Below are 15,257 nucleotides of genomic sequence, written 5' to 3'. Positions count from 1 at the left end.
GGAAAAATGGGTGGACTCAACAGTTTGACACTAGGGGAAGGTTTCATAGTTGTTTGTTTTTTTTCTAAGAGATAATGGAATAAATGAAAAACTATAAAATGTGAAAGCTATGTTAGGTTAGATAGATATGAAAAAAAACTACATGTAAGATTCCATAGACTGAAATATTTGTTTTTGCTCAGGAAGAGGCTTGCATACAGTTGAGTCAATTTTTTAAAATCTAATCCTAAGCTATAAACCTATCAATGTAAGACCCAAACTTGCAATAAGAGCCATGAGGAGCCATGGTCCCCCCAGGCAGGGAGTGGGAAGCTGCCTACCCACCACTGCTGTCCCAAGCTGAGCCCAGCCTCCACACAGCCCAGCTAGAGTGGCTCTGGAGCTCCCTTCTCCCCTGGGACAACAGGAACAGTGGTAGTGGCAGATAAAGAAAGACAGGAGGGGAGGGAGGAGAGAGGATGAGTCTCTGAGCATGGCTTGAAAAAGAAGGGCAGAATTCTTACCTTTTTGCAGAACTTACAGCAGCTGAGGACTTTTTATCTGCCCTGTGGTCAGGAAGGGGTGTGCAGCCGTGCCACTGCACCCCTCTGGATCTCTCCCTGGATGCAAAGTACCACTTATTCAGTTCTATTTGTGGGTTTAAGGCCACAGATGTGCCCTTCTGGTGATATTACAATGGCTTAATTTACCACAGATATAAACAGATGTAGCTCCATTGCTGGATCTGATGCTGTGTGACCAGACTGACAGAAAATATTTAGCTTTTGAGAGTTTGGGAGGCAATAATCTACTAGAAGAGAGCTAACGGGTAAATTCTGTTACCCAGGATGAAGCTGATTGACTGTTAGAGTGAGATGTGATTTGGAGGAGGTTTTGCAAGATCACCATACAGAATAAAGTGACAAGAGGAGCAATTGCTGCTTTGTTCCCAAGTTGTAAGGAAAACATCTACATTAAATTTGATTTCCTCCTTTTAGAATCTATACCTCAGGTTTTCCTTCTTGCAGAAATAGTATTTCCTGTTGTGTCACACTGGGCAGGTCTACATGTGCCCCTTTAGCAAGTACTAAATGACTGTGCAGTACCTGCTGGTACTGTGTAGTCCTGGCGGCACACAGGTCATTTTCAGCCCTACTGCTCAGTAGTAACAAGCCATTGTACAGTAGCTTGCTGCTACGGTGCAGTGGCAGCAGCATCACGGTTAGTGCCTGCTGATGCTATGTCACTGTAATGACAGTGATGTAGCATCTCATGTAGATGTGCCCACTGTGTGGAATTCAGCTTACTGATCTCACTTTCTGATAGAAAATACCAGAGGAAACCACTGGTAAAGTCACAGTAACAATGTTGTGTCTCATTTTTAGATGTTTGTGGTTGGCATTTTTATTTTGAGATGATAGAGCATTTTGTTAACCTTCCAGATGTCAGTCCTCTGTCTTTTGCTTCCAAGCCTTGTGGGAGCTCCCTGAAAAGTGAAAGTGGGTAGCTGATACTATATGAATGTCAGCTGATCTCCAAACCACTTTGAAATAAGCCTCCCTGGAATTTGGTACTGTAAATCTTAATTACTGTAACTTAAAGCTGTGTGTTTATCAAGCTATGACTTCCATAACAAAAGGCCTTGGGATTTGGGGGGGTTACTTTTTTTTAAGTTGTCTTGGTCTTTTAATCCTAGCCAGTGTGTTGCACAAGAATCCACCTTGCATTTTAATAAACGGGTTTATATATCCAGTACAGAGAAGAACAGCGGCAGAACAGGGCAGCTTTGTGTCCTGGGCAGTAATGGTGGATGGATTGACAGACTCCTGGCATTTGCTCTGGTTGCTATTTTTGTGCCCCTCTCTTTTGTGCCCCTTCACAACCAGCTTGGACAGCCTGGGGCTGTTGCCCCAGTCATAGTCCCTTCCCCTTTAGTTGCACTACTGGTAAAGAGGGAAGAAATTGTGGCATGAGATTAGAAAAGTAAAAGCCTATAATCATACACACAGAGACAGAACTAAGTTTGCAGTAGGTTGCTTCTTTAATGTATGATACAAGTTTTAGGATTGATTAATGGAGAGATTAACATATAAATTGGCAGTGAGGGAATGCAGGTGTTAACCTGGGGATGGATGTGGCTAGATAAAACCTATGTTGCTGTTAGTTACAAGAACAGCATTTTACTATTTATTATTTCAGGTGGTGATTGTCCACAATATTGGGGAAAGTTAGAGTTGTCTAGGGGTATGCATCTTTTTAAGATCATCTATTTGTTGCTTGCTTTTTGACACAACAGCATTGAAATCGGTAAGTAAGGTAAGTGAGAATTTGTCTATTACGGAACAATTTTTTATCCATAAATGTTGATAAGGTTGTACATACTGTAAGTTTAACATCTATGAAGTGCCTTATAATAATATTAATAATATGGGTGTAGACTTTAATGCCAAAAGGATTAGATCATCCTAGTTTAACCTTCTGTGTATTATAGGCCATTACCTTTCATCCAGTTACTCCCATATATAGCCCAATAACTTGTGTTTGGCTATAGAAATCTTCCAGAAATGTATCCAGTCTTGATCTGAATACCTCTACAAATCCATTTTCCTCTTAGTAGTGTGTTTCAGAGTTAATCTCTCTTCTTAGGAAAAAGGAAGAGAGAAAAATGTTTCATTTCTGATTTAAATTTGTTTGGCTTTATCTTCTGGCCATTGGCCCTGTCTCCTCTCTGAAATGGCCTTTTCATATCAGACATTTTCTTCACTAGGAAGGTATTTACAGATTGTAATCCAGTCATTCCTCAATATCCTTTATAATAGTTTCATAGTTTCTAGGGTCAGAAGGGACCTGAGCAGATCATTGAGTCTGACCCCCTGCCATGGCAGGAAAGAGTACTGGGGTCAAACAACCATAGCAAGGTATACATCTAACCTCCTCTTAAACACCCCCAGGGTAGGAGCCTGCACCACTTCTCTTGGAAGTTGGTTCCAGATCCTAGCCATCCTGACCATGAAGTAGCGCCTCCTGATATTTAACCTAAATCTACCCTCTGCCAGCTTGTGACTGTTATTCCTGGTCACTCCTGGCAGTGCTCAGGGGAACAAGGACTCCCCCAATGCCTGCTGGTCCCCCCCCCCCCCCCCCGACTAGTTTGTAACAGGCCACTAGATCCCCCTCAGCCTTCTCTTGTGGAGGCTGAACAGGTTCAGGTCCCGTTTCCTCTCCTTGTAGGGCCTGCCCTGCTGCCCCCGATCATGCGAGTGGCCCTTCTCTGGACCCTCTCCATGTTGTCCACATCCCTCTTGAAGCGCGGTGCCCAGAACTGGACGCAGTACTCCAGCTGCGGCCTGACCAGTGCTGCATAGAGAGGGAGGATCACCTCCTTGGACCTGCTCTAGATGCATCTGTGGACGCATGACAAGGTGCAGTTGATAATAATAAACTAAATAGATTGAGCCCATTGGGTTGCTCACTGTATAAGGTTTTTTACTAGCCCTTGGATTATTTTTGTGGCATTTTTTTGAACTTTCTCTAGCTGAACAACATCATTCTAAAAATAAAGACACCAGAATAGATATACCATGTCTGACCCAATGCCCCCTAGAGAGATTAATGTCCACTACTCACCTGTTCATAGGTTCTGGGATAGCACTTTTTGCTACATCATTACAAAGGGAGCTCATGTTTATTTCTGGTCCGCTTTCATCTTTCAATTTCCTTTATAGTCACTGTTCTCTAGGATATAGTATCATTCTATTGGGTTTTTCTACTTCACCCATTATTATGATTTATAGTATTTGTTTGTCTTTTAACTAGTGTATTCACAAATGTTTCCTTTTTTTTTCCTTGGTGAAAGGTACAACACATGTAATACATTTCAAGTTATTATCAAATATAATTTTCCAGTTATTTAAATTTGCAACTTCTACTTTTTATAAATGTTAGGAGAAAATAAAAACAAAACAAAAACAGTGCTGTCTTTATTACCATAAATACTCTTTGCCTATATGTTCTTTGGAAGATTTTCAGAAGAGTAAAAAATACCTCCTTATATTCTGTTGAGTACATTAAATAGCTGAGTTAATCAAATGCTTGGTTGATCTCTCTCTCTCTGAAGGATTTACTGTGTGTAGTAAATAGTCTGATGGCATAACATTTTCAAAGTCCACAGACCATGACTTTTTAGTAATTTGAATCAATATTTTTAATCTGAGTAAAAATGGAATACGGACCGATCTTATGCTTTCCCCCAAATCTGAGCATACAACAGATTCATTTAAAGATACTACAAATAAGGGTTTGCGGGGAGGGAAGAGATATCTCAGTACAGTAAATAAAGCAAGTTGCCTGAAAAACGAAGTGAAGCTATGTAGGACGGTAGTCTGGAAAATCAACAAGGCCCAGAAATAGTGAGTAAGATTAAAGGTAGCATTTAACAACAAAGCTATTCTTAAAACAGGGTTAGAATAGTATTAAAAACAAACAAACAAACAAAAAAAGTCAGCAAAGCTTATATTGTAGACTGAGCTGTACTCGCTTTTAACAGTAGATGATTGCTATTTACTATAGGAGTAGTAAACCTCAGAAAGTTTGCTTTTTTTAGCTCTCTTATTCTAAAAAGGCACTGTCTCAATAGAGTTTAGTAAGAGTAGTTTTTTCAAGGGAGAAATGTTGTGGTTGACTGGTTCTGTCTGCCTTTCTCTCAGGGTTTTTTATTCATATAACAGTGATATTTGAGAACCTGCAATTCATCCCATGGAGGACTGTTCCTGTTCATATTTTAGTTTATGGTTCAGGTATCAAGAGGTTTAGTTACAGCTGTACTGTCCACAGGACACCCTCCAGGACTTGTGGGATTCCATGCAAAATATGGGCCAACTTTTGCCCTCAGGCCTTTAAACTCAGAGAGGTTGCATGAATGCAACTGAGAACAGAACTATACTCAAGAGCTCTGTCATATCCCTTTTTTGTTAATAAAGTTAATTGTTCAAATGAATTAACTGCCCAAATCAATAAATGAATGAACCAAGGCTTATCTTTCCTCTTGTGAACTGAAATTGGTTATTTTTGGGCCCCTAAGCCCCTGCTGGCATGGGGGACTATAGGAGAAAGGTTAACCTGAAGGTTATAAACTTATGCTTTTAGAACAGTTTGGGTCACATTTAAGCACCAAACCTCTGTTGTTAGGTTTTCAAAAGCCATCTGTATATTGGGTACTGAACTCTTGAGGATGTGGCTGTAGGTTTTATGATGACTGCCATCTGCAGCATACATGAGGTGCCTAATTGAGCAGTTTTAGAAATTTGGCCTTAATGTTTAGTGTGGCAGGGCACTGTGTGCCTGCCACTTTAAGGGCCTGGAGCTGCCAGCTGCCAGGTGCTTGATTTAGGGCAGCAATTTTGGATCTGGGGCTGCCTATATAAACACAGCAGTTCTGCTGTGAGAGGTCAGGCAACAACATCACCTGGCTGGAGGGCTGCTAGTATCTTCTGGAGGTAAGGAAGGAGCTGTAGGGGATAGATAGGAGGCTCCTGGTCCTGGGCATGACCTAAAACTGCACCCTGCCAGGAGTGGGTAGCCTGGTGGGGCTCTCAGTGGTGCAGAAGTCCCCAGGAAATGCCAGGCCAATTACCACCTTGGGGAAAGGCAGGTTGGGGTGCCTTAACCCCTCACCCCCATGACCAGTTGGTGACCCCTTTGTCTGGAGAGCCCAGAGAGTGGACCCTAGGAGAGAGGAAAGGGACATAGACTCAATGCTTGTCTGAACTTCCCTTGACTGGCCCATGCTGGGGCCAGGACTGGAAGGGTCAAAGCGCTGGGGGTCTACCACGAGGGATGCCCAAGAGCTGCATGCCTGGGGTTCCAACTGGCCTGCAGGAGGGCCAGGGCTAGTAGCTGAAGGTCCTGGTAGGGGGAATCGCACCCAAAGGGGGAGCAGCTCAGGGAGCTATGTTGCCTGGTATGATGGAGGAAGAGTCTGCCTGAGGAGAGGAGTCCAGGTGGGGTTCAATAGTAGGATTCTGGGGCCCAGTGAGGGGCCGGTGATAGTGAGAACAACATGATGCCATCTGCGAGGCTTGGGCTGTGGTGTAGGGGAGGAAAGGAGCTGCAGATAGCACCCCCTGGCATCAGGGCAGGAAATGGGCAGCCTCCCACTTAATTAAATCTTTAAAGAATTAATTAACAACAAGGCATGGTGGGTAAGAACACGGGCGGTTAGCCCAGGAACAGGTGTACAGGCCATGGTTAGATCAGCCCCGAGCAGGTCTTCTGTTACACCAGAGCATTTGAAAACTGGATTCTGAGCCCCTTAAAATCTGCCCTCATCTGCATTTATCCTAGCCAGCTCTTACTGTTACTCTTCTTTACATGCATGATGCTGATGATAAAATTTAGAGAACAGTATGCTTTCTTCAAATAATTTTTATTTTAGCTTATGGGGAAAAAAGAATAAATGTACAGTCAGTCTCAGGGAGACTGAGACAAAGTGTCTTCTCTGTTACTTATTACAATTACCCTTGGTCTTAGATCATTCTCTGCATGAGATCACAACTTCCTCAGCCTCCAAAGGTGATGGAAGTAGATGTGAAAAAGTGAAGTTGTTTTCTAGGCAAAGCTCCCTCAGCCACCCTTCAGATGCAACAAAAAGCCTCAGTGGCCAGTGTCAGCCTCTGGGGCTAGGGACAGGCATTCAAAAAGCCTGAGCCTGAATTGATTCAATCTTTGCAAGTTAGTCTAACCTGTGTAGGTTGAATCAGTTTGCAAGTGCTTAGACATTTCCTCTGGACTGAGGAAACGCATGGACTTGTCTGTAGTGGCTCAAGCTAGAAACTGGGGAGTGCTAGAGCAGCCTTCCCTTTCCTTTCACAGTACTGAGTGGAGGGGTGGCCAAGCCCTGGCAGGACGCTTTGATTAGGGAGGGGTGTAAACCCTCACCTTGCCTGCAAAGTCCAGGCTTCTCCCGGCTTGCTGTTCAAGGGGCAGGGGTGTTGTCAGACCCCAGGCCCTGGCTAGCACTCTGAGGCAAAGTGGGGGTGTGCAGTACATTCATCTGTTGATGATACTGAGCTGTTCAATCTCCTTGCTTACATTCAATAAGGTTTACCTTAAACCAGTTTCAACCATTTTGAAACTGGTTTATGTGCTCTGAACTTCTGTTCTGTTACAGGTTTAAACCAGTTTCTGATCACTTAAACCAGTTTATGTGTAATGTCGGTCCCTAGCCTGAATGTACCACCTGAGGCAATGCCTAGGATGGGAGGCAGAGAAAGGGAGGAGAAGATCTGAAATGAGTAGCCTGTAACCCAGCTTGTGTCCCAATTTGCTGTGGCTGCTGATTTAGTTTTAAAGCTTGAAAGTGACAGTAGTAGTGTAACCAGTGGTAGGTGACAAGGGCACTAGGTCCAGTCACCAGTTTTGAAAGGGTGCAAGAATGGTGGCTATTATTGCTGTACGCCTGTCTGCCACAGCTGCTGCCAGCTAGGGTTAACATACATCCAGCTTTTCCTGGGCATGTCCTCTTTCTTGCCCCCTGTGCTGTGTCCGGGTGGGTTTTTAAAATAAGAGCAAATGTCCAGTCTTTTTGCTGTTCCCTCTACTCTCCTAGGCTGGCTGCTTGGGACTGGGAGCAGCAGGCAAGGTGACTGGCTGTCGGAGATCATGTGCTCCCCGCGTGGGCCAGTAAAGGGACAGTGTAAGTGTGCGCATGGCACAAAAATGGCTTGTTATGATCTTTCTTGTCATTCCAAGGCATAAGTCTTAGATATGGGTAGCATTGAAGGGCAGGGATAGGTGAGAAAAGAAATTGGGACTTGTGGAGAGGTATGAGAGAACTAGATAAAGGATAAATGATGCTGAAATTACTAAGAAATGGGTGAACTAAAGCTTGATCTGTGAATGCCTTTTAAACTAAAGGAAGGCAGGAGGTCTACATACACACAGAGGGAAAGAGTCTGTTGTGCCTTTGTTTCTTCCATGTTGCACATCAATACCTATAAGTATTCATCCTGTGTGGAGAGTTCAGGAGCCGTTTTATTCTCAGGGTTGCTGTAGCACAGTATGGAGGAGATGCATGCTGTGCTGTTTTCTAGAGGATTTATGTTTATTCTTGCTTCTCTCCCACCAGAAGTCCTTCAGAGAGTACAGTACAGCTGCAGCAGCACAGAGTCCAGTGCAGTCTAACCAATCAAACATTTGCTCAGCTTCCTCAGGTGGCTTTTCCAGCCCATGTTAAGTGACCAGTACCATAGCTATGATGCTATCAGCACCCAGGTCAACAAGTGTAAAACTAGGTCAGGAATGTCTGTGAGGGCAGCAGCTACAGCAGTGACTACATGTGGATATACCCACAGATAATCAAGAATGTGATACCAAAGAAAATTCTATTACTTGAATACACAAGTGAAAGAAGAAGTTTTTCTACATGGAAGTTTAAATCAGAGGAGGTTATCCAAATTCATATTCTGATATTTGTATCTGTGTATGGCAAAAGCATGGGGTGGCTTGAATTACAGCACCAGATTTGAGCCCCTGAAACACTGAGGCAGTTCAGATCTGGATCTCAACTTTGACATTCGGTGACCTTGGTAAAGTCTTTAATGTTATCTTAGAACCAAGCTGGGGGTCCAAATGCAGAGTCTGACCATGTTTGCTAAGTTTCCCCTGTTTGAACACTGGGCTTCCTCTGTTTCACAGGGTCAGAATCCAGCATTTGTCCTGCAAAACTCAATATTTTCCCAACCAAAGTGGAAGTGTATCGCTCCAAATTATTCTTGCAGTAATGTAATGAGTGTTACGTCTTTATTTTATACTATAGAGAAGTGATTCACTGGAAAGCACCAGGTCTGATTTTAATAGGATTTAATGCTAGTGCAGTTTTACAGTTGGTTTTATTTTATTGTATCTTATTCTCCTCTTCTCTCCTGGGCTTTTGCTATCCACTTTTATTAGCCTCAATGCTTCATGGCTGTTGCAACTCAGTTGCAAGAAACAGAAATGACTGCATTAGATTTAACAGGGTGCAATTTTTCTCTTCCTAACCTTATTTAGGACTGAGTTACTGTTTCCTTTGAATTACATATGTAAAACATTAATGGTTCTGTTAAAAATGGGTAGACTGATAAATACATGTCAGACTATGATTATATTGATAAATCGGGTGCATGAAATCAGTGCTTCTGGAAATCCTGTTCTGAAATAATTTCGGAAAAATTTTCAGGGAAGGGGGTGGGATTCTTAACCTACTTTGGGGACCTAGAGGATCCTGTGGTGGGTTCAAGTCCAAAAGTGGGGTGCAGCTGTACCACTGTCCATTCTTGATCTGCCCCTGGTGGTGCCAAGCTTCCTTAGCTCACATTGAGGATAGCGTCCCTTTGTCAGTGTGTTGGGGCTTGGTTTTGGGTACTGTCTGAGTAGTCTAAAACCTGTTCCTCAAGGACAGAATTGCTTGTCACTTACATGCTTCACTTTTTTGTCCTTTTTATACAAGACAACACTGGGGACAGAGCAGTAGCATAGCTCAGGGCAGGGAGCAGAGCACCAGTCCTGACCACCAACTTCATAGGAGAGCCAGAAATGTGCCCACACCCCTGCAGAGTCTGCACCCTGGTAGCAGAAGCAGCCTCATTGCATTGCTCTTGCAGCAGAAGCCAAGTGGATGGACACTGTGCTGCTGCTTTAGTAGGCACAGCTAGGTGGAGAGAGCATGTTGTGGCTCTTCTTGGGTCCCTGGTGTAGGTAAAACTTCCATGCCCTCCTTTCCCTTGAACTCTCAGAATCCCTGCCTCTAGTGCTCACAGGCACTTCTCACCCTCCCTATGCTCCTACTCTCTTGCACAGAGTTTGCATCTGGGACAGAGTTATGGGCAATTACTGGAAATGGCAAGGGCCATGAAATGAAAAGCTGGTCATGGTGTAGAAGAATAATGGCTTAACTCATGTTGAGGTGAAACTACTCACATTCAGTCACCTGAGAGTTCTGCCTTTAACCACTGAAAAGTTGCATTATAATAAGAGTGCACCAGAAAGATGTCCTGGCTTTTCCTTTTAAGTGTTCTTGTGCAATCTTTCATTTTCTTAATGTAATGGAACTTAATCAAATTTGTAACTCCAAGCTTGGTTTTGTAAGTCATTTGAAAGACTCCACATATTCAGAGGCCCTTTCCATTCCCAACCCTCCATGGTAATTCATTTTATGTACCTAGGAAGGACCAACGTCTGAGTCAACTCTGTTAGGTCTAAAGCCTGTTGTTTTGAGAAGTTTAGGTGGTATTTACATCATTAAGCCATCCCATGATAATGATACAGTTTCTAAATAAAATAAACAGTTAAGCCAACAGACAAAACCCTGCATTTTCTAAAAAGAAACATATTATTAATACTTTTCAGAACTGCTGGAGAAACCTCTTAGTAGAAGACGGGACAGTGAAGCTGTGCAGAAGGCCAAGATCCTTTATGCATCATGTATGAATGAAAGTAAGTAACTTGATTCTGTTTGGGGGGAAAAGGCATGTTGTATATTAGCTGCATCTGTATAAAGCACTCATAGAAGGAAGCAGTAAGGAAGGAAGTCCAGGTCCTGGAGTTGTATCCATTTGGGCAGATTTTTATGTTCTTTGAACTCAGTGTAGCTCTATACAGGTGAAAAAGTTCATCTACTGGGACCCAACTTTAGGTTCATGGCCTAATTTGGTAACTAAATGAGTCACAGTGACTTGTAATTCACAAAGACACAAGATACCTTGTTCATAATCATATTTCCAAAGAGAATTGTACTTTGAGGAACTCTCAAAGCAGTGTGGGAGTATTGACTGAGAAATTAAAAGGAGCAGGTTGCTTTATCACATTCTCTGATGGAATTGTTCAGGTTAGGTGGCAATTAAAGGCCAGTGGCTCAGAGCTCCCATAGCTTGTTCCATCTGAACACCTTCTCTAAACCCTTGCCTCAAAGGGCATATCTGTACTGTCTCCATAATTAGCCTGTGACCACTGCTGAGAAGCCCACCCCTCCCACTTGATCCTAGTCCACAAATGCCAAAGCCTAGAAATTAGGTTGAGAAGTATGTCAAAGACAGAGAACCTGAGAGCATGGCTCTGGGAAGTGCTGCAGACTCTGCTAAACTGGCTACTCCGATAGTTGCTGGGCTTTGCTGAGTGGTAGTGAATGGGCTGAGCTGTGCTTCTCAGTGATGTTCCTAGACTTGCTACAGCCACAGTATGGATATTCCCTCAGCAGCAAAGCTAACTTTCAGATTTCTTGTCAGATATCCATAATACATATTTGTCATGCCTGCTCCTTGGTGTTAACCACATTCTTTCCACTGTAATTATCCTGAAATGAACACAGCTGACCTGAGGATTTTGGAGCACCAGTCAAATGGTTCTATTTGACTGTAGCCCATATTCTGCCAATTTTGTTAATTCAGCCAATTTACATCAAAATTGTAAATGATAGAGGGGACAGAATCAGGTTTTCTCGGCTTTTTGGTGCACATGTGGAGCTTGCTAGTTCCATTTGACTTCAACATTAATCTTTCATCAGTTTCTGTTTTCATTCATTCATTTCTGTTTGTGTTTTCTGATGAAAGCTGAAATTCTCCTTTGCCTCCTTATTCCCTCTAATTTAGTGGGAACCAGAACACAAAGGATAAAAGCAAGACCTGCAAATAGACCCTGGCAGCGGAACCTTCTTAAAGTGTCTCCAGGATTTGGATGTTTGGCTGAGATGATCTAGGTGGGGATGGTCCTGCTTTGAGCAGGGGGTTGGTCTAGCTGACCTCCTGAGGTCCCTTCCAACCCTCATTTTCTATGATTCTGTGGTGATATCCCTGGATTATCCTCCTCTCTCTCCTCTCATTCTTGCAGCTGTGGATCTTCACCTGGCCCAAGGCTATAGTCCCTAATAATCTGTGTCTCTGCTTTATACTCCCAACCTCTTCACTGGCCATGTCCTAGTCTTCCATTATGTATATCTCTGAAACTTCTAAAACATTGCATACCAGCCTAGTGTCCTCATGCAACTAGTAAGATGACATCCCTTTTTTCTTGCTCATCTCGGTAAAATGGATAGTTGTTCGTTTTCCCTTAAAATTTCTGGGAAGGATCCGTTTCTTGGAGTCAAAAATATGGGATAGTTTCCTGTCTTTTTGTCAGAATTTCTGTAGGAGTTGTTTTCTTTCTTGTGGAGTATTTGTTCTGACATGCTGTGAAGTTGATTGCCTACATAGATTGTATGGGGCTGGAAGAGGACCTCGCAAGATCATCAGGTCCCCCTGAACTAGGCAGGAAAGACAACTGAGGTCAGGTGACCCCAGCAAAGTGACTGTCCAGTCTCCTCTTGAAGATTTCCAGGGTAGGTGATCACATCACCTCTGGAGGGAGCTTGTTCCACAGTCTGTGGAGAAAAAGTTTTTCCTAGTGTTAAGCCTGAAATGGTCTTCCAGGAGTTTGTGACCATTACTCCTGGTTTTCCCCAAGGATGCCCTGGTGAACAGTTGTTCGTCGAGCCCTGGGTGTATTCCCAGGATTTAGTGGTAAGCTGCTACCAAGTGCCCTCTCAACCTTCTCTTTTTTAGGTTGAAGAGACCCAACTCCCTCAGCCTTTCCTCGTATGGCTTACCTTACAAGTCTCTGATTATACGGGTGGCTCTTCTCTGGACTCTCTCAAGCTTTTCCACATCCTTGTTGAAATGCAGTACTCCAGCTGCGGTCTCACCACTGCTGAGTAAAGTGAGAGAATCACCTCCTTGGTTTTGCTTGAGATGCATCCGTTGATGCATGCCAGAGTATTGTTTGCCCCGCTGGCTACAGGATTGCACTGACAGCTCCTGTTCATAGTATGGTCTGTTATTACCCCTAGGTCCTTTTCAGTCATGGTGCCTAGTCAGTTTGGTGCTACTGAGCCTGTAAGTATGTTGGAGATTGTTCATCCCCAGATGGAGCACTTCACACTTCTCAGTGTTGAACTTCATCTGGTTCCAATCTGCCCAGCCTCCCAGCCTGTCTAGGTTTGCCTGTATCTGAAGCCTATTTTCAAGCATAACCATGCTCCTCCATAACTTAGTGTCACTCGTGAACTTGGCCAGTGAGCTCTTCACCCCGATCCAAATTATACATGCCCCTTCTGTTACAAATTCTGTTGCATTCTGTCACTGGTTACACCCAGGCCACTCCTAATTTTTTTCTACGCAACAATTATTCTTGTGAAACGATCCCATTTCTGTGCCAGACACTTAGCGAGCACCACCCAAGTTTTATAACTCAATTTTCAAAGTCCCTTTGCAATATTTATGACTGAGAGATCTTGTTCTCAATTTTCTTAAGCACATAACTCTGAAAACCCTATTTTAGTGTTTTCAGTATCCATCACTATATCGCCAGGGCTGATCCTTACTTTATATTTTTAATCTGGTCCATCTCATCACAACTTCAGAATCCTTTTTTCCCCTTTGGTTCTGGTGGATACCCTGAAGAAATGGAATGAGATTATCGTTGTAAGTTCTAAGGACAGGCACAGTGCAGCTTGAATACAAAGTCAGTACATGTTTGGATATGCTTTCATTTGTTGAGTTGGATACTGCTAGGAGTTGTCATGCTTTATGTTCATAGACAGCCTTTTAGCACAGGCCACCCAAGGTGTAATTGTTTAGCTATTGTGTTTAGTCTTGTCTAGAAAATGATCAAACACTATAAAGCTTGCATCTTACTGGTATGATATGACTTGTGGTTACTGCGGGTTTCAAATTATCTGGAACTTAACTGTTGTCACACCTTGACATTTTAGATAAAATTGAAAGAGCTGATGCAAAACCACTGTTAAATATATTGAAGCATTCACCTTTCCGCTGGCCTGTGTTGGAATCTAACATTGGACCAGAAGGACTGTGGTCAGAAAGGAAGTTCAGCATGCTCCAGACCCTTGCGACATTTCGGGGTCAGTACAGTAACTCTGTCTTCATCCGCCTGTATGTGGCCCCTGATGACAAAAACTCCAGTCGGTACATCTTGAAGGTACAGTACAACATGCCCAAGTGTTACTTGTCAGGGCAACACGATCCATTTTTAAAGATAGAGTTCAGCAATGGGAATTTAAGAGTAGCTATACTTAGTAGTACCCAATGACTTGTAAAGGTCCATGTTCATCAGCTTATAGGAAGTTAGAAGCTGTTAGGTTCCAAATACTTTGCTACCACAGGTGAAAACTGTTTGTGGATAGAAAAAGCAGAATTGTGGGTAATATGTGGTCCTGATGAACTAGTAAACAAGATCTATGTAAGCATGCATCTGAGGTCAAAATATAGTCCTGGGTGGTTTTAATATTCTTTATGTGAAGCACCAGTTGTGTGATACATTTTTTCTGTGCATCTTTTGTAGGTATTTTAAACTCTGGATGTTACACTTGTGATAGTAATGTATTATCCAATATTTTTATAGCATCTTTCATCTTAAATGATCCCCAAACGCTTTGAGATTTCACATATAGGATTCACTTAACCTTTTACTGAAATGCAGTCACTTCTGAAGTGAAACATAGCAGCTGGTTAACAACAATATTACACAGCATTTTAGGATGGCAAGTGAAGAAAACTGTTAGTTATAGCCCATAAAATCTTCAGGGGAAAAGTGGGTTGGCAGATGGAAATGATTATCATGGAAAATCACCAAGATGGGCCCACCTGGACTGATATGTTCCAAACCACTTTTTGTTGCTTGTTAAAGGGGAGGGACCCTAAATAACCCAGCCCTTCAGCAACCAGCAGTGACATTGTATATTAGAGTTAAGTTAGAGCAGTAATGTTCAACCAGGATGCCACAATGTGCAAACAAGAGTCACAAGATAAACCCAGAGGATGCATCTACATGTGCCATTAAGGCAACATGATAAAATGTTGGCACTGGAGTTTATCGTCATTTCTTAATAGTATGTGTAGATGCTCAAACTGCTGCAGTCCAGGGCACACATGCAGACACTGTGCCCAGGACCGCAGCAGTTTGAGCTGGGGTGGAGCAGCCCTGGGCTGGCAGGAGACCCAGAGGGATCAGCCACAGACTCTGGGTGGTGGTGTTAGGCAGCAGAAGGGCTGTGGTATGAAAGTGCCCCAGTGAGCAGAGTCTTGTGGCTAAGCAGCAGCCAGGAGGCCAGACTCCTGTCTGGGCTGACCAGGCACAATGTATGCCTAGGTCAGCATTACACATGCATTTAGGCACAATTATTTTAGCCACCGTAAGATAGTATTGTCTTCAGTACTATCTTATGGTGGCAAAAATTATTTTGCTGCAGT

At 43.1% G+C, this 15,257-nt stretch overlaps 1 protein-coding gene across 1 annotated transcript in view; it reads left to right on the top strand.

The window, feature by feature from the left end:
• PHEX (phosphate regulating endopeptidase X-linked) overlaps window positions 1-15,257 on the top strand; it is a 175,620-nt gene that overhangs the window by 33,408 nt on the left and 126,955 nt on the right. The window contains exons 4-5 of the mRNA XM_090062296.1: window positions 10,366-10,452; window positions 13,760-13,986. Coding sequence (XP_089918422.1) covers window positions 10,366-10,452; window positions 13,760-13,986 — 314 coding nt within the window. The remainder of the gene's footprint in view (window positions 1-10,365; window positions 10,453-13,759; window positions 13,987-15,257) is intronic.

This window comes from Crocodylus siamensis, chromosome 1 (genome assembly GCF_052110815.1).
Source record: "Crocodylus siamensis isolate JL-2025a chromosome 1, ASM5211081v1, whole genome shotgun sequence".
In the NCBI taxonomy this organism is placed as follows: Eukaryota; Metazoa; Chordata; order Crocodylia; family Crocodylidae; genus Crocodylus; species Crocodylus siamensis.
Note: the sequence above shows the minus strand (reverse complement) of the source record. Positions and strands in the feature narration are given on the sequence as shown.